The 20,521-nt window shown below is 39.6% G+C and overlaps 1 protein-coding gene across 2 annotated transcripts in view; it reads left to right on the top strand.

Annotated features, from left to right (window-relative positions):
* SYBU (syntabulin) overlaps positions 1-20,521 on the top strand; it is a 51,282-nt gene that overhangs the window by 5,846 nt on the left and 24,915 nt on the right. For both annotated transcript variants that reach the window (XM_024194776.2, XM_024194775.2), the window contains exon 3: positions 11,386-11,583. In XM_024194776.2, coding sequence (XP_024050544.2) covers positions 11,386-11,583 — 198 coding nt within the window. The remainder of the gene's footprint in view (positions 1-11,385; positions 11,584-20,521) is intronic.

Raw genomic sequence — 20,521 nt, 5'->3', positions numbered from 1 at the left:
GGGGGAAAATTACTTTCCGACCCCAAATATGGCAATCAGTTGGACCTTGAGCATGTCGGCAAGACCCATCAGCCAGACACTTGAGAAAGAAGTCTCTGTAGTAACCTAGCCCTCCCCATCTAGTGTCCTATCTTCAGCCATTGGGGATATTTGCTACTAGCAGTCAGGTGGGCCACATGCCAGTGTAGGCAATCTCATCATACAATCCCCATCACAAACTTATCAAGGGCAATCTTGAAGCCATTTTAGTTTTTTTTATTTCCCCTATAGCACCTCTTGGAAGGCTGTTTCAGAACTTCACTCCACTGACGGTTGGAAACTTTTGTCTAATTTCAAGCCTAAACTTGTTGTTGGCTAGTTTATATCCATTTGTTCTTGTGTCAACATTAGCGCTTAAATAAACTTACTTAAACATTAGCGCTTAAACTTAAATAACTCCTCTCCCTCCCTGGTATTTATCCCTCTGTTGTATTTATAGAGAGCAATCATGTCTCCCCTCAGCCTTCTTTTGGTTGGGCTAAACAAGCCAAACTCCTTGAGTCTCCACTCATGGGGTAGGGTTTCCATTCCTCTGATCATTCTAGTAGCCCTTCTCTGCGCCTGCTCCAGTTTGAATTAATCTTTTTTAAATGTGGGAGACCAGAAATAAACACAGTATTCCAGATGAGTTCTCACCAGTGCCTTTATAACGATAATAACACTTCCCTATCTCTATTGGAAATACCTTGCCTGATGCATCTAGGATCACATTAGTTTTTTTCATGGCCACATCACATTGGCAGCTCATAGTCATCCTGTGATCAACCAATACACCCAGGTCTTAGAATCATACAATCATAGAAGATTAGGGTTGGAAGAGACCTCAGGAGGTAATCTAGTCCAACCCCCTGCTCAAAGCAGGACCAACACCAATTAAATCATTCCAGCCAGGGCTTTGTCAAGCCAGGCCTTAAAACCCTCTAAGGATGGAGATTCCACCACCTCCCTGGGTAACCCATTCCAGTGCTTCACCACCATTCCAGGGAAATAGTGTTTCCTAATATCCAACCTAGACCTCCCCCACTGCAACTTGAGATCATTGCTCCTTTTTTTGTCATCTGCCACCACTGAGAACAGCTGAGCTCCATCCTCTTTGGCACCCCCCTTCAGGTAGTTGAAGGCTGCTATCAAATCCCCCCTCACTCTTCTCTTCTGGAGACTAAACAAGCCCAGTTCCCTCAGCCTCTCCTCATAAGTCATGTGCCCTAGCCCCCTGATCATTTTCGTTGCCCTCCCCTGGACTCTCTCCAATTTGTCCACATCCTTTCTGTAGTGGGGGCCCCAAAACTGGACACAATACTCCAGATGTGGCCTCACTTCCCTCGATCTGCTGGCAGTGCTCCTACTAATGCAGCCCAATATGCCGTTAGCCTTCCTGGCAACAAGGGCACACTGCTGACTCATATCCAGCTTCTCATCCACTGTAATCCCCAGGTCCTTTTCTGCAAAACTGCTGCTTAGCCAGTCGGTCCCCAGCCTGTAGCGGTGCATGGGATTCTTCCATCCTAAGTGCAGGACTCTGCACTTCTCCTTGTTGAACCTCATCAAATTTCTTTTGGCCCAATCCTCCAATTTGTCTAGGTCACTCTGGACCCTATCCCTATCCTCCAGCATATTTACCTCTCTCCCCAGCTTAGTGTCATCCGTGAACTCGCTGAGGGTGCAATCTATCCCATCATCCAGATCATTAATAAAGATGTTGAACAAAACTGGCCCCAGGACCGACCCCTGGGGCACTCTGCTTGATACCGGCTGCCAACTAGACATCAAGCAGTTTTATCATTTCCCATTGAGTCCGACAATCTAGCCAGCTTTCTATCCACCTTATAGTCCATTCATCCAATCCATACTTTTTTAACTTGCTGGCAAGAATACTGTGGGAGACCGTATCAAAAGCTTTGCTTAAAATCAAGATATATCATGTCCACTGCTTTGTTCTCCTCTGTCTCTTCCAACTGATACTTCCCCAGCTTATAGCAAAAATTGTTGATGTTAGTCCTTAAGTGCATGTCCTGGCACTTTGCACTATTAAATTTCATCACATTTCTATTACTCCAGTTTTTAAGATCATCCAGCTCTTCTTGTATGATATTCCGGTTCTCCTCCATATTGGCAATACAGGCGAGTCTCATCTTACGCGGGGGTTCCGTTCCGCGGTTAGCGCGTAAAGCGAAAACCGTGTATAGTCAAAATTACATTGAGTTGAATGGCGGGTGGAATCACCAGCACTACAGGTACAGTATTAAAATTGTTATTTTTCTCTTTTTTTTTTGTTTTTTGCCGACCGCGTAAAGCTGAAATCACGCATGTTAAATGCGCGTAAGGTGCGACAGACCTGTACCTCACAACTTTGTGTCAGCCACAGATTTTATTAGCACAGTCCCATTTTTTTGTGCCAAGGTCATTCATAAAAATGTTAAATAAGACTGGTCCCAAGACTGATCCTTGAGGAACTCCACTAGTAACTTTCCTCCAGCCTGACAGTTCATCTTTCAGCATGATCCATTGTAGTCTCCCCTTTAACCAGTTGCATATCCACCTTAAATTCTCATATTAATCCCCATCTTCTCCAATTTAACTAATCATTTCCCATGTGGAACTGTATCAAATACTTTACTGAAATCCAGGTAGATTAGATTTGTAGCATTTCCTTTGTCTAAAAAGCTAGTTATCTTCTCAGAGAAAGAGAGCGAGTTGGTCTGGCACGAGCTACCTTTTGTAAAACCATGTTGTGATTTATCCCAATTACCGCTTTCCTCTATGTCCTTAACTACTTTCTCTTTCAAAATTTGTTTCAAGACCTTGCAAACAAGGGGAGTTACTTATGCATTGAAGGCAATGTTTGGCCTAGAGTAACTAAATTCCATAGTCTGTTTAGTCTGCCTTTTTAATAGTGAGACAAGGTGGGTGAGGTAATACCTTTTATTGGACCAACCTGTGTTGGTGAAAGAGACAAGCTTTAACTCCACCCTCAGTGTCTTATAAAGTAGAAGGCAGATTCATTCACTGGAATTCCCAAAGAAGGCTTTAGGAGAGCCTCATTTTCCTTCTCTCTCTCACCAATAGAAGTTGGTCTGATAAAAGATATTACCTCATCCACCATGGCTCTCTAATATCCTGGGATCAACAGGGGTACAACTACCCTGCAAACAGTTTTTAATAGCTAGTCAGTTTGTGGGGGAGGGACAACAACATCCTTGTTAATTTTTCATTTTCTGAATAGCTCATCTTTTTAATCAGCATTTTAATGCTGATGTTTTTTCTTCTCAATCTTTGTATTCATCTTTGTTTAAGACTCTTAACTTATTGACTTACAGGAAACAATGCAGAAATACTTGGTTAGCTGAGACGTTTTAGCCTTAAGGAAGTACATGTGTTTTAATAATCAGTTGTAGTAACGGGCTGTTTGAGCTAGAGGAGCTGTTTTATTTCAAATGAAAAGTACTCTTCTGGGCTTTTATTTTCACCTGCAATATCTCCTTGTTAATAAGTATACATAGTACTACTAGTCATCTAGGAGTTAGATGACAACCAGTGGTTATAACAGGTGCACCTTTGTTACTCATTTAGAAAATTCTGGCCAAGATTTTCAAAAACAAAGGCCTAAATTTAGGCTCTGAACTCTGTTTTTGAAAATCTTGGCCTCTATGTTCACTGTGTTTACACTGTAAATTTACTGTGCCTGCAGCAGAAAGTTCTCTATTATCATATCCTGTTCACATTACTCACATGCATAGTCCACTTTAGACTATTTTGCCTATTGGTCCAGTTATTGGTTGATACAGTACTTAAAGTGAGTTCAGGAATAGTGCTTGTGTGAGTAAAGCAAACAGGATTTAGCCATGCATATACACTTATTTAAATCAGTTTGAATAAGCTATGCTTATTACTAGCTGCAAATAACTGAGTCTGAGGCTCTGTACAGGTTTATAGAAGAGACATCTTCATTCACTGTATACAGTTAACATGCTGTACCTTCAGTCATGGCTGAAATAATTTCTCACTAGGACAGTGAGGTAGCTTGTGTATTAGGAAAGCTACCCAGAGTGGAGCATTGTTAAACTACATGCTTAACTGTATATTTTTGAGGAGAAAAAAAGAGAAAATTGGATCATTTTAATGGGTCAACAATGCAGAGACCAAATGTAAGGTTATTATAATTAGCTTCCTTATATGTTACAATCCCCCATCTTTATATCTATTTTCATCAGAAGGAATGTTTTGTTAGCATATTCCCCTGACTCCTAGTTTATATTTTCTTTTATTGACATTTATTGCATCAGATAAATGTGTTTTAAATTGCCCCCACATTTGATATCAAAAGCATTTTCACAGTCCTTCTTTATTCCATTTGCTTGAACTGTATCATCTGAAGCTGTGCGAGTTTGTTTGTGAGACTCATTGCTGTAGATGCTCTACCTGGCATAGCTGTGTGGGCACCTTGAGCTTCATTTTCTAAATTCATAGGGCCAAATTCTGCTTTCATATACACACTTGTGGCTCTTATTCAAGGGCAGCATTTGGTCCTTTGTGTCCATTTTTCAGTGCTCTTTACTTGGAGGGTCTCCTGCTAGGGCATAGGAATGATTTGGGAATTTAGTTAGCTTACTGGTTAGTGTTTATATTTTTATGGAGAGAGGTTTTAAATGTGGAGGTTAAAAAAGTTTATATGTACGGAAGTGCAGACTCCTGCCTGCTTCTCTCTCTTTCTCTCTCTCCACTGTTGCCTCATACAAAATGACTGCCTTTGTACCACTGCACCGTACAACTGCTTGGGAAGCCAAGACATTTGACCTTCTGAATGTCCCTGTCACCTGTTCTACATATCAGTCAGCACTGTGAGCTCTAAAAGCCTGAGCTAGAGCCTACTGAAGTCAGTGGAAAGGTTCCTATTGACTTCAGTGCATTTTGGATTACGCCCTAAGAAATGAGCACCTAGCATCTTCCCCCTTCTGGAGTCCAGGTTTGTCCCCTCTGTGTATGACTTACCGGGAATTCAATGTTAAGAAGCGCTGTGTTTGTATCTTTCATTAAAAATACTTAATCCAAGATATTTTGTTTTAAAGTGGTTTTAATACAAATTTGTATTGCGTTAAATGGTGTCATGTGTATCAACAAGCATTGCAAAGTTTAAACAGAATAAGAGAACCTTGTCCTTAATCAGAAGCCCAAAATACTGCTGAATAAAAAGAACATGTTCCATTGTAGGAGATTCTGTGGTATTTTAATAACAAAATCTGTATGTCATATCTTGATCCTGATAAATTACACTCCCACTGACATCAATAGGAGTTCCACATATATAGAGACAGCAGAATATTAGGATTGAGAGATGTCATGCAAATCTTGGACCATAACTTTGCCTTCATCCTCTACCACCACAACTCTCCCCCCCAAAACATTGGGTAGGGGTATGCAGTGATTCATAGCCACAAACTGGGATTTGGGTGACCCTAAAGCCAGTATGTAAAATATGAATACAAAAGGGGGTCAGGGCTCTGAGCTGGGGATACAGGCTCTGGGGTGGGGCTGGGGATGAGGGGCTTGGGGTGCAGGAGGGGCTCTGGGTTTGCAGGGGCTCAGGGCTGGGGTAGGGGATTGGGGCACCGGGCCCAGGGTGGTGTCGGAGCAAGTAGGCAGTAGCCTGCCTTAGCTAGGCAGCACTGCCGATGGGACTTTTAACGCCCGGTTGGCTGTGCTGACCAGAGCGACCCAGTGTCTGACATGCCGCGACCCAGTACTGGGTCATGACCTGAACTTTGAAAAACGCTGCTTTAGGGGAAGGCAATTCCTCTCTCCTCCTCCATACAAAATTGTACCATATAGCCAGTTGAGCATGGCTGTACATAGGATGTGCATATATGTGAGAGAGAATTTCTTCCTGATTTCCAGTGATGAGTTTATACCCTGAAGCTTTAAAGTCTGATTAAGCATATATAGGTAAGATAGAAGACCTTCTAATGTTATCAGTAGTCATAGTAATATTACAACTGAGGTTGTACTTTATGCTTACACTTTTTTTAAGATTTGAATTTTAGCCAGTCCATGCAAATGTCACAACACTCTGAATAGTTTTCTTGCTGATCCTATTTGTCTGTAGGTTTTACATGACACTACTCCTGTAGTGACGTTTGAAAGTTGGCAGGTGCATCATCAGATCTTAGGAGTAGTGATTAAAGGCAGTTTTGCAACAATAAAATCCAGTTGACATTCAAGGTGAAGATTAATTTACAAGATGGTCTTACAAGGGCGCTGCCAAAAGAATAAAATATAGATACAGCGAAGAAAACAATGAAAGCTATGCAATATATTTCAACATATGTGCTCTGGTGTGTATTTGATATTTTCTGTACTTGTAAAATAAAAGTAAATGATTCCTAAGCAGAAGGTCAACAGTGATACCATCTAAAGAGGGTTCTTCAAGCCCTCTCTCTGTGATAGCTTCCTAATACTCATATGTCTTCAGGAGAACTACCATATGAAGTGTTCTGCCTGGGCCTGAGTTTTCTTACTCAGGCAAAATTCCCATTGAGTTACGAAACTGAGTCCTTAGCTGACCATAATGCAAACTACATTAATATTTTCTCTGCAGTAGTTAATGGTAAATTCCATTTTGGATTTATATGCTTCAGTTATTTGATTAACAGCTTCAGGAACGGGCTCCTTGCCTTCCTGTCCTGTTTCTAGGTAGTTCAAATATTTCACAACCTCTCTCTTTCCCAAAATGGCCAGCAGCATTTAAAGGAACCTGTGTATAAAGAAAGACCTTAAATGGTCTACATGACATTTTTAAAGATTGTTTTGAAAGAAACTCTGTATTGGCAGTAAATGCTTTTAAGGACTTATCCTTTTATAAACCTGAGTATATGTGTGGGATGAAAGTTGGCTATACTAGTGTGACATGCTGCCAAGCTTCACTCTTTCTAGTGGAGTAAACATGCTATTGAGATTTTTTTAGTGCTCTGCTTTGTAGGAAATTTAGCTGAAATATTGTTTTTAAAGCTAATTTTTTTTAGATTTCCGTAGCAGTCATGAGAGAGGGATGAAGAACAATGATGGGTGATCTTGTTTGGAATGTGCAAATGTGCACCCCTTCCAGTGTTTTTCCTTCCCCTTCCATTTTTTTAATGAGATGGTCAGCTGCAAACTGATTAGCAGAGGTACATTCTCAACTCACAGCTGAGGTTATCTTGCCCCTTGTGATAGACAGTACTGTTGCATGTTCAGCTGCTACTTTTGGCGATACTGAACATTTTGATCCTGTAGAAGACACTGCATTGAAAGGTACATCTGATACAGCTAAGGAAAAAATGTCTCTTTGGCAGCATGAATTAGATCCAGAAAATGTTTACAGGTTCACTTTTTCCATACTAATGATTAAATTACAAGTTCACACAGAAGCCTTAGGTGTATAGCTTGTTAAAATAACAAACAGTAACAGGAAAGAGGAGTACAATAAAACCATTCATTTTCTGCAGATGAAGTTAAAACTCTGACTCAGTTGTTGAAGTGTCTAAAGGTCAGAAATGATATGACTAGAGAAGACTTATTGTTATTAGTGCCAAGTTCACTTTGTTCCCTTGATAAGTGTCATATCACAATGCAAGCTGTGGAGCTTAATCAAATTAATTATAATGGGACGTGAAAGCAGTACATTATCAGTGGCCATATTAACTGTCTGCTGATCAAAACGTGCATTTTCTATGTATTTTCTTTTGCTAATCGGCTTTCCTATCTCCTACATTTGTTGTTGGTTTTGCACATTTGTTGCTTTTGTTTTTAATGCTTTAATTCAGAGTTGTGGGTAGGAGTCTTTTGTTTGTTTTAAACTAAAACACCTTCACAGGATTTCATCAGCTCCTGAGATACTTTAAAGTAGAGTTTCTCCCTGGTATTTAAAATACTTTGTGCCTAAACTATATTCTAAATATAGTGTTAAGGTTTTGTAACTTTTGGAATGCTTCGGAAGAGAGGGTGTTTCTAGAAATAGCGAAATTTGTTGCTTAAACAGAATTCAAGAATTCACTCAGCAGAACCAATCCATGTCCAGTAGATAAATTGTGCATACTCTTTCTGTGTTTATGTGGTAAAAAATGGTGAGTCCTGCTGACTAATTCACAGAAGAAAATTAGTATTGATCTTGAGAAAATTGCCTTCTATTTTCCTCTACATATTGAATTTGATCATGAGATTTATATGAATTAGTAAAATAAAGAACAAGATAATATAATGTAAGGAAGAACCTTGTGTTAGCAGGGCATTGGACTGAAAGGTTTAATAGATCTTTTAACTGTCTCATTATCTTATGAGGAACTGAGACTAATTGGGGGGTAGGAAAAAGGTACCCGCAAAATTGCCAAAAGGAGACAAAAAAATTCAGTATGGAACTTAATTTATCTGCAGCAATCAAAGGTATTAGCTAATGAAGTTTGCAATATGGTCAGGTAGGAACCTGCTCAGTCTCTTAGTTAACTTGGAATAGACTGTTTGCAAACACTCTTCACCTGTGGGCCTTGCAGGTAATTCACAAAGTAGGTATGGTTGTCCTCCTGACTCAGCAACATTGCAAGAAGCAGGCAAAGCCCCCCAGAACTAACTCGGACTGGCCACTGTTACTTTTGGGCTAGATTGTTATATTTCTTACTCAGCTGCGCAGGGAGTATGGAGAAGTAGGCCCTTTCTTACTTCCCTGTTTGGCAGTGTAAAGGGCTGGTTGTTCCAGCCAGACTGAGAAGAGCAAAAACAGCTTGTCTGAGGGCTGGTCTACACTGCCGCGCTAGTTCGGCGGCTGGGGATCGAAGTTCCGAGTTCGATTTATCGCGTCTGGTCTGGACGCGATAAATCGAACCAGGAAGTGATCCCCGTCGACTGCGGTACTCCAGCTCAACGAGAGGAGTACCGCGGAGTCGACGTGGAGCCTGCCTGCCGCGTGTGGACCGCGTCTGAACCGCAGTAAGTTCGAAGTAAGGTATGTCGAATTCAGCTACGTTATTCACGTAGCTGAATTTGCGTACCTTACTTCGACTTGGGGGATAAGTGTGGACCAAGCCTGAGACTCACTCTTGCAAGCAAGTGGGTGGAAAGGGTTAGAGAGTGCACTCATTGGCCAGGGTGACTGACCAGGCACATAATGGGAATAAGATGCTTCACAAAAAAGATGTAATAACTTTACTCCCCTCCCAAAACAAAGTGGGAGCAAGAGAGGAATTAGGATTAATAACCATTCTCTGGTCTGATTTTAGGTTAGCTCTGTGCTGCCCCTTACTCTCAGTCAGACTGTAACATTACACATTCTAGCCCTTTCTTTACACCCCTCTTCTCTGGGTAGACATGTTTTTCAGCCTGGTCCCCATGCAGAGCTTATTGCAGAAGCAGACCTGAATTATAGACATGACAATGAGCAAACTGCAGTGTAACAGTGGTTACAGAAATATGATTGTGTACTTAGTTAAGGTATAGGTACATCTGGGTGTGTCACATTATAGCGTATGGAGGGGAGCTTTATTCATGAAGACAATACAAGATGAATACACAGTGCAAATGAATAGTGAAAGATACTGGCTTTATCTTACCCTTGGAAAGAACAAATAAGTGACTCAGTTCTCTGGGACATGGGATATTTATGACCTTAAAGTGACATCATGGTTCGGGTTTTTTTTTAATATAATATATATTATAATTTAAACAAATAAGTCACTTATTGTGGGCATCACAAAAGAGGTGAGTATTCAGGAGGCATTCAAATAACAGTAGAAAGGATTTTTTTCTTAAATATGTTGACTTTCTGGATACCTTTTTACGATGACTTGTATTTCAGTGCCAGTAGTTTTATTGTGTTGGTACAACTTTGAATAAACCACCATTTCTGTATCTCCCAGAGATGAAAGCTAATGCTTATGCACACTAATGCTGGTTTACACAGAAGTACTGTTTGTATTGTGCAGCAGTTTTAGTGCCAGGTATCATACAGCCACTTTCTGAAAATGAAAAATGAGGGGGTGGGATAGCTCAGTGGTTTGAGCATTGGCCTGCTAAAACCAGGGTTGTGAGCTCAATCCTTGAGAGGACAATTTAGGGATCTGGGGAAAAAATCTGTCAGGGATAGTGCTTGGTCCTGCTGTGAAGGTAGGGGACTGGACTCAATGACCTTTCAAGGTCCTTTCCAGTTCTATGAGATAGGTATATCTCCATATAATAACAAAAGTTGCTTTAAAAGAAAAATATTTCATGTTGAGGCATGTTTATTGTTTTCAGTAAAATGATAATTACATTTCTGAATTTCATGCATATAGAGTGTACATTGCAACAATCTAATGAATGAATATTCTGGATCAGATTGCTTATCATATTGTAGATATTTATAGGATAATAAAATACTAGAGTTGCTCAGTAAAAAAACCAGAAAAATACTAAAGCAAAACAAATACTTCAGTTGTAATTATCCATCATAGAGACAAAAATGCCTAACCAAAATCCTTAAGCAACCCTAGATGCATTGTACAATATAGTAAATAATTAAAATTAACAATATACATTGTATTATCTGCAGTGATGTTTCGCTGTAGACAAGTGTACGTCAAAGATGTTTCGCTGTAGACAAGTGTACGTCAAAGACCCAAATAAATGAGTCGTCCAAAGTATTTGGTATGTGCATTGAATTGCAGTCTAGCAAAGCATGTTAAGGCCTTAGTCTAATAAAGCACTAATATATATTGTATAGTCAGTAGGACATACTGTCACCAAAACGGGTATGTGTTGATAGTGCACTCTCAGTTTGGCCAGCTGTAACCACACAGCTTATGCCTTTGCATTTGAAGGCCCTTCCGCAGTAATGGTACGAAGGATCTGTGGGGAAAAAGCTGTCCCATTCTCACTCTTGGCCCATAGTTACATACATACATATGGAAGGTGCACAGTCAGAAATTGGCTATATATGTCACATGCACACACGCACACAAATCAATTCTTATTTTAACACATTTCTTAATTTGTATACTTCATGTTATAATATTCCATTACCATGCTGAGTAAGAGGAGGTTAATCTTGGCTCCAGGTTTTCAGAAGTTGTCTCTGATTTTGTACCTTCACAGAATTATGGAAACAAATATTTACAGTGGCATTTTATAACACTTAGGTATCCAAGAACCATATTGCACCCACAAAATGGTGTGTTCAATTGTTGGGTGCAGGAACGCAGGAACAAAATGGGCCTTATCTTTGTGCACAGGTTGTGTGTTTTAGAGAACTCTGTTTCTGATTTGTGTGTAGTATAGTCCAAAAGTTCTCTGCCATCTTCATTTTACTTATTAGTTAACAAATCTTGTGTTCATTTTTTGTGTTTTCAGATGACACTGGCTGCCCTAGTAGCCAATCAGTATCTCCCGTTAAGACTCCTTCTGATGCTGGAAACAGTCCAATCAGTTTTTGTACTGGCAGTGATGGAGACTATACCAAAAAGAAATGTAATGCTGGAACGGTGGGGGAAGGAAACCCACAGTCTGCACGATATAAGAAGGAAGCAAAGACAAACCCTGTAAAACCAGGTAAGTGCATTTTAGATCATTTCATTTTATTAATTTCTCTTCAATGTGTACAATATATTTTAAGAGTTCTCATCAGGCAGCACAGAGGATTTTGTTTATGTAGCTGGTGAACCAAAAAACAACTGGGCCCTTTATATATGATTAACTGCAAGATTTGAACAGCAGTAAGTAGTGGATCTTTTTAGTGACAACATAATAATTTGAGACCTTGATATAATTTGTTTAAGACCAGATGTGATGTGAAATGTCCTGAAATGCAAATTTTTCTGTGTAGAAGAAGTTGCACATATTTTTGTTTGTCTTCCTATGTGACATCCCTATAAATCATTCTGGGACTGGGATAGAAGGAGCTTTGCTTAACTTCTTTAAACACATGTTTTTTTCCATATCAAGCCTCTTTAAGCCAGATTTTTAAAGGTATTTCAGCATCTAAAGATGCAGATAGAAACCTGGGGGGATTTTCAAAAGTGCCTACGTGCCTAACTCCCATTGTTTTCAAAAATTCAGCTAGGCACCTATCTGTATGTTTAGGTGCCTAAATACCTTTAAATATCTGTCCCTTTGCTCATAAGTGCACCCTCAAATGTGTGCATCTGGGTGGGTGTGATTTTAATGAGAGCTCTTTGGGTGAATCCAAGAGCATAATTTGGCTACTACTGTTTTCAGACACTAACTTTAACTTAATAAAATGTGAAATAATAGATTTAATAAATGTAAACATCATTGGACCACATGGTCCTTGGTGTGAGGATTATGTGAGATCCCAAGTAAGGGAAATTGGGGTATGGGGAATGTTATGCAACACTACTGTTTACCTCCTTTTTAAATAGCTTTTGTGTGTTTGCCTTTTCAAAGGACTTGTTTTCTTCATTTTTTCCATTGTGGAGTTGAGAGTTAAACATAATTGTTAGTATGAGTTTTTTACCGAATGGTGAAATGTTTTAGCAGTAGTATTACACTCTAATAAGTGAAGTTGATGATTCAGTAGACAAGGTCTGTTCCTTTTGAGCTCTGAATCAATGACCTAACATGGTTTTAGAGGGCACTCTGTTACCAAGGTGATATCTCTCAAATGAGGGGTAAAATTAAGCTTCTGATCACTTACGTTCATTAAAGATTTCTAAGGACCCAACTGACCCTGCACCATTAAAATCAATGGGAGCTTTCCCATTTACTACAGTGGACTTAAAATCAAGCCCTAGGTACTTACTGCGGGGTGGACTAGCTCAGGTGCACTCCCAGATTCCAGTTTGGGAAGGTATCTTCTATTTTAAATTCCACCTACAGTTCCAACTAGATATTGTAATTCACTTTCTTTCTGTCTTAGACTGTTGGGTTGAGGTGCTGTTAAGCAACTACAATGTTATACCCTGAAGGCAGCTGCAGTTCTTTTTGAGAACAAAGTGATTATGTATAATAGAATCATTTTGTGCCATAAGTGAATTGGGCAAGTCATTCAAAGCTTATGTCATGTCATTACAATCTTGTTAAGCCACACTTTTAATGTGTTTTTCTTTAAACTCATTAAAACAATTTTGGAAATTGTTTTAATGAGTTTAAAGAAAAAAAAACCCTAGCAAGAGGCCTTCGTGCCTTGAATTAAAGTTTACCGGCCTCATAAGAAAAGCAAAATTATAACTGATTTTAGAGATCTCTAGAACACCGCTACTATCACATCGTAATGTCATGATTTTACAGTCCAGTATCTAGAAGTCTACCAGAGCTGAAGACAAAATGCCTGTTACTATTGGAAAAGGAAACTCCTGTCTTTCTAACATTCTGAGGTTTTTATATCTAACCCAGGTGGCTCATGAGATATTGGACCTTTAACCTTACGCTCAGCCAGGAGTAAATATCATCAGAACTGTGGCGTCACAGGCCTATGTAATATTTGTTTCTTTCTCTCTCCCACAAACATCTCTCATGGCACATGTTTGTGTGTTGTTTTTTGTTTTGTTTAAACAAGTGCCCTAGTGTGGAGGGTTGTTTGGAGTGGAGTAAGTAGAGCACATGAGTTGATCAAAGCTGCAAGATAAATACAGTCTGTTGAATGAAAGTTATATGAACATGAATATAGCCAAAGGTAATATTCGTAGAGCACTTTGGAAATCTTTTTGGATAAAGACCCCTGTACATGTAAGATTAAGTTACTTGACACATTAACTAATTTTGTTGTTTCAAATTATTACATGGCCATTACAGTATGACATGAAGTTAATAGTCTCTTACTTACAACTGGAAGCAGACTCCATTTGAGATAAGTCTCTGCAGACTGGTTTGCTTTGGATATTTAAATAAACTACTTTTTAAAATTGTGATAGTTCTTTGAGCAACAAGAACACTTATATCTTTGAGATCCCCACCCATTCATTCTGGAGAAACATTATTTTGTCCTCATTACGATTGCCTCCTTCATGCAGGCAGATTGCCTATTTTGTGGCTGTCAGTGCCAGTACATAGGTGAGTCCGCAATACCGTGTTCCTCTAGTAAGGTTGTAACTCTTGTCCTGAGAGCTCAAGCACATCAGCTCTTGTGACGTGCCAGATCTCCACTGTGCGAGAGGCAGTAGCTGAGGTGGTACTTGATTCTTGGTTTCCTGTGCCATAGAAAGTAATTTCAAGCTCCTTTCACCAACCACACCACACCTTTCTTGGTGAAATGAGATTGAAATCTCTTCCTAACTGGCAGGAGAAAATATTCTTGAAATGGAGAGAGATAGCTGAGCTCTATTCCCTTCCCTCTGGCTGTGGGGATTGAGGCAATGCTTGTTTAGCTCTGCTTTCCCTGTCTCTCTCTTGGTGTGAGGTAGGTCCATTTCCTACACCCTGTCTGTGCAAGAGTTTCTGGTGATTCTCTTGCACAGGGAGATATGGCCCCACCCCAAGAAATTTATAATCTAATTAAACACAATATACAGGAGTGAGTGTAATGAAGAAACAATAAGAGGGAAGTGGGAGAAAGTACGAGGGTAACAGGAATAAATCCATGTGATTATGTACATAATCTACTTATATGTACAACTTGATCCCACCCATTTGAAAGGATATTTTTAATTAAATATATAAATAACATCATTCCTCTCACCCAACAATTCACACTGGTTTTATGAAGATAATATCTGTATAGGATTTACACAGAAGAGTAGCAGAACAGTGGTTGCTTAGGGGGAGCTACAAATAAACCACCCCTAACACCACCTTAATTTACAGATATGCTGTGCTGAGCTAATCTTATGTAATTATATATGTGTATCATACTGCCGCCTTATTGGGCATTTGTCCGTTGTTTTTGTCATTTTTGCCGAGGGAATCCTTTATTCCAGAAGTAACACTCAAGCAAATATTTAGATAATTCCAGAAATCTCAGTGTGGGATAGTCGTTAGATTGTGCTCTTGGGACTTCTCTAAGCCTGTTCCCATGCTGTTGTCCAACAATTTTTTTGTTGCTCTGACATTATCAGTTTCTCTCTACTTCCTACATTTGAAAAAGTCAAATGCAACATGGGATCAGTTCCTGGAGCATAAGACACTAGCATGTTGTAGTAAACCGTCTGTGGCTCTTGTCTAATAAAAATGTAAGTTTTAAGAATCCATTAATAATTTATGTTGTCTGCCTAGTGAACCACTCTTAATCCCCCAGTGCATTGTTGCTGCCTTGTGATAAAACTGTGACTGAAAGTTTTGTATACTTAGAAATGTTACTTATTCATATCAGTTTATAATATATTGATTGTGCACTATATCTGATTCCAACAAGTGTTATTACAGAAGAATTTCCAAACCAGTTTGAAAAAGGAAACCAATACCCCTCATTCAAAAGAAATTGCACAACACACAGATGAATGCGTGTGTTAGAATTTAAAATTTGCACTGAGTCTCTCAAGAAGGATGAGGAGAAACTGGCAATAAGTACTATGGCATTAATCCACATTAGCCTGCCTGGCAAAGAGTCATGACACTTTTCATCTCAGGATTCATGAATCCTATTTGGGTGTCACTGATTTTCTCAGTAATAAAAAACAGTAGAAAATGTGTTGCAGAGAAGAGTTCTGACAGGAGAATGTCCTACAAGACACCAGATAAGTCCCATCTCTAAATCCTGCAAGTCACATGAAAATCTTATTAAGAACTTTGGCAGGTTTTTTGTTCTTTTGAGTTCTGTGTCTTCTCACTTGTCCAATTTCAATGGGAACATTCCTATGAAAAATTGTTTACTAGTGTAAATAAGGCATTTGCAGTCAGGCCCTAAGTTTGTAATTCATGATAAATTTATAGAGACGTGATAAAAAAAGAGGAATCAGGGATTTACTGAATTAAAATATAGCTGAATTAAAAATGCCTTTTTAGCAACATACAGTATTTACCTGATAAAGTTGCACAAAGTTACATTCAATTTTAAGTATCTAAATATTCATAATTGTAGACTGACACATAGATCTAGTGGGAGTGCTCTGCATTTCTGCTCAGAAAATCCAGGACCTACGGTCTTGCTTTCAAAGTGTCATGGGCATCTTGAGTCCAACGTAGGAGGGAGATTCCTTTTGGAGCTAATCACTTACTACCGGAAATAGCTAAAATAATCTTTGTTGAGCAATATGAGGCACAGGTGCCCGCTTCTGTCCCCAAAGATCAACTGTGCTTCCTCCACAGCAATTCTCGGTAGTTATTTCTTCAGCTAGGGAAGGAAGTTTCTTCCCTTCATTGGGTAGAAAGATTGTAACTATAGTTGGTGTCAATAGATCATGGTGATGTTAGGGACATTTTGGACCTTGTAATGACCAATGGTCCAATAATAGCAGTCATTTAGACTTGAGCCTTGTCATTAATCAACTTTTTTTTCTTTAAATAGATGTGGACTGTATCACACCAGAATCAATTAATCTGTAATGGCAGTGTGCACTTGCCCTGTTCCTGCTCTGTCTCTGATACCTATGTGCTGCTAGTTCAATCCTATCCAGGTCACATGAATGAGTGAAAGGCTTAACGATCCATAGCTATTTTAAAATGTCATTCAACTTGCCGTTACACTGACTAAATGTTACACTTACTGTGCAGTGGTGTTATGATCTGTTCTACTTTTACTGCTGTGTGTAACTGTCAAGTAACAAGTGATTTTAATGAGGTGGTAATAAACTATCCAAAGTGTAACTGGTAAAGTTCATGGTGGTTGATTTGTGAACTGTATGGGGGAAAGTGTTTCCTATTTTGATGGGGATTTATCTACGGGGGTTTAGGATTGTGTTTTATCTCCACATGAGTGAATACCAGTCTAGAGTCAAGTCACCTTTATATTGACTGTGGATACTCAGAGGCTGTGCCCCATCAACTAGCACTGTAACGTTACGGAAAGGGCAGAACAACGTTTCCATGAGCTGGAGGACGAGGAAGGGACAGTTTCCCTAAAGTGTTGGTTTCTCCGGTTCTTGTTATAACAGTCATGAAGAGGGTAGACAAGAGACTGGGTTATTAACTGCTGATTTCATCTGGTGCCTCATCTTTGGGAACACAGGACAATGGCTGCCTGTGACTCTACTCTTTGGTCCAGGCCATTCAAAGCAAGTGTAGTGGCTAATAAGTCCATCACTATCCAAGAGTGAATAATCAAAAAGGCCCCTAATTTAGTTTATATTGTTGAGACCTGGCTGGATAATTCAGATAATCCTTTGTCAGCTTCCTCTGCTTAACATGATAAGACAGAAGTAGTAACATCTGACTCCAGAACATAGGTGCCCCACTCCAAAAACAGAATAGTTTGTATGTATCCAGATTGTCTGTAAATCCTAGGAGAGGATTATATTAGGAACAGTTGTGATACATAGATTGCCATGAAGAACCTTACATTTCTCATGGTCATTAAGCTGTAGAATGATAGGTTTGTTTTCCGAGAATGGCAGGAAAAGAAGCTGTTTTATTAATGGCTTTATATGACAGCATTTGTATCTTGCATTTAGGTTGCTTTTGTTTGTTCTCAGTTTGTTGCACATTTCTGCAAACAATGAAAAAAATAATAGAACTGTGTCTGCTGTTCAGACTCAAAGACACAGAATGTCCTAGTTTGAATAGATGCTATGTAATGGGAATGGTTCCATTGTTCTTTAATAATAGTGAGTTGTGCTTTCACTATCATGTTGAAATGCATTTTAAAATCCTGCCAGTGCTCATTAAAAAATGTATAACTATATTCTAAAAGCAGGGTCATTCTGTTTTATTGTGAAATTAACATATCTAAAAAGCTGTACTTGGGGTGTAGCCTTGTTGTTTCCCCCCAATTTGATCCATAAAATAAATTGTTGTGCTTGATTTTATTTGTTGATTCATAGGGTGTGGGGTGTGGAGGGGCAGTGAGACTGATTATAAAATACATCCCTTTCTGTTGTCATTTATTTTACAGTACTTAGTAACCTCGTTTAATGTTTCTGCATTTCAAGAGCACTGTTAGGAGGTATAATTGTGAACAATGGAATATCAAAGAGCATAGTATTTGGTCATAAATCTGGGCTTTGGTTTGGGCATGCACTTGTGGCTCCTATCCTGCAAACACTTGCGCATAAGCTTAACTTTACTTGTGTACAAAAGTTTGGAGGATCAGTGCCTAATTCCTGGGAGCATTCAAGGAAGTTAAATATTGGATAGTGTAAAATGTGTCTGACTGTTAGAACACTTAGTGCTGATCTGAAAATTGAAATGGCAATCGGACGCAAGTTAAGGCCACTCCCAATATTTACTTAAATATAGGTTTTATAACAAAAAACATGGAAGATGGATTGAATGACATAAGGGATTGATTGGTAAGGGTATATGGAACCTCTTGCCTGTGGTCATTGGTTTTACATACGTACTCACTCTCTGAGTCTCAGACATTTTGATTTAATAATAATTAGTGTGTAAACCAGGATCTGAATGAGCTCTCATTCATACAAGTTTTCTCCTGGTATACACAGACTCAGTGCTTGCAAGTTGGGAAGTATTGCCTCTAGGAGGCTCCCAAGAATGGTGTTTAGTTTCCCCAGACTACTGGGTGGGGGCTCGAGCTGGTTCTGTTTTGTATCGCTGAGAGGAACCCTTAGATACTGAACCCGGCTCTTGTTGCTGCTGACTCCACCTGGGTGTACAAGTGTTTTGCTGATGTGGTTGTTTGTATTCACAAGTGGTGGTGTAATGATTAGGGGAGTCTGAGAGTAATAGAGGTGAGTGAATTCCAGGTTCACTGAGTCAAAGCCATCTGCGTTATGTTTATCTTGAGCACCAGATTTCTTATTGTGCTCAATGTTTAGAAGAGAGCAATATGTATACTGGTCAACTGATCGGGATTTTGGGGGGCTTCTTACCTGCTTTTTAGAATGTCTGCTTTGCAGTAAAAAGAGAGAGAGCTCCAACATATGCCACGTGTCTTAAAATGATTATGTGCTTTGCTTGTTTAAAGTGTGTACACCCTAATTGTGGACATAACAGAGACATCGGAAATAGCCCTAAGTAGAAACATAATGTCATCCAAAGTTTGTTCCCACTAGAATTTTCTCTTGTTGTTCTCTCCGATTTGTGTGTGGACATAGAGCTGTGCAAATAACTGATTATTCAATTGTTTATACAAAACTGGAACAGCTTTAAGAGAGAGATTGAGGCAGACCCACCCCAGAATAGCCAATTTCCTAGTAGTTAGAGCATTCTGCTGAGGGGAAGGAGATTTAAGTTTAAGGCCTGATCTACAGTGGAGATTCAAACCTGGATCTCCCATATCTCAGGTGAGTGCCCTAACCACTGGATTATTGCATCTAACTGGCACTGTTTTACCAATTCGCTAAATGTTTCGGTTGACTCCAAACTGCATTTTTGGTGAAAAAATGTTTTGGCCAAAAAAGTTTGCCTAGCTCTAGCATGGACTTCAAAACCAGATGCAGAATGATAAAGTTTGTCAGGTCCTGTCTACCACATTGTCTAGCTAGCAAATATGTTGTAAAACAAATATTTTTTGACATTGCTCTTTTTTGCTTGTTTCCTTTCCTTGCATTTTGGCCCTTCTCAAAATGGACGATGTCCATTCATAAAGCCAGCTGGTGCTTTCAGTTAATATGCTGCATGCAAAGAGCCCTGCTGCACATTTTACTGATAGGCTTGATTTTACTTTCACGACTGTTGCTATGGCGCTGTGTAGATTTGCTTACTTGACCTGCTAACGCAATGAGTTATTAAAGGCTCCGTCTCCATGGATACACCAGTATGAAACTATATTCAACAGAGAAATTAAGATACACATCTCTCTTCAAAAGTAAAAGATGCAGTGCTTTGGTATAAGGCTGTACTCTTGACTGTTCCCAAAGCTTGCATTCTAAATATGAGGATAGATAACATCACAATAAAGGATTAGAATAATAGAATCATAGAATATCAGGGTTGGAAGAGACCTCAGGAGGTCATCTAGTCCAATCCCCTGCTCAAAGCAGGACCAACACCAACTAAATCAATTCTATGTGTACCTCTTTATGTGCAAGGAGTCGCTGCTGTATCATAGAATCATAGACTATCAGGGTTGGAAGGGATCTCAGGAGGTCATCTAGACCAACCCCCTGCTCAAAGCCAGACCAACCCCAACTAAATCATAACTGTTCACACACTGAGAGAAGCACAGACAGCAGGAAGTCATTAGACTTAACGCCCAGATTGTGACTGGCTCAAGTGGCTGCTTAGCGGTGAAGAACTTTACCCTCTCCATCCCACTTGTGCTGCTGCCCTGGTGCTAACAGCAGCTTCTGCAGGCCCAGGATGCTGAGAAGGCAGCAGGGGGATATGTGGTCATGACCCTGCCCCCTTCACACTGACTGGCAGAATAGAGCTGACACAGTGGAGGCAGCAATCTTCTCCCCCACAATGAATGGAGCAGACTGCACTCTCCACCACACGTAAAGAGTGGCACCATGACAGACTGTGCCTCTTTGAGGCA

The sequence above is a fragment of the Terrapene carolina genome, unplaced genomic scaffold, assembly GCF_002925995.2.
Source record: "Terrapene carolina triunguis isolate 2854851 unplaced genomic scaffold, T_m_triunguis-2.0 Scaffold58, whole genome shotgun sequence".
Taxonomy (NCBI): Eukaryota; Metazoa; Chordata; order Testudines; family Emydidae; genus Terrapene; species Terrapene triunguis.
Note: the sequence above shows the minus strand (reverse complement) of the source record. Positions and strands in the feature narration are given on the sequence as shown.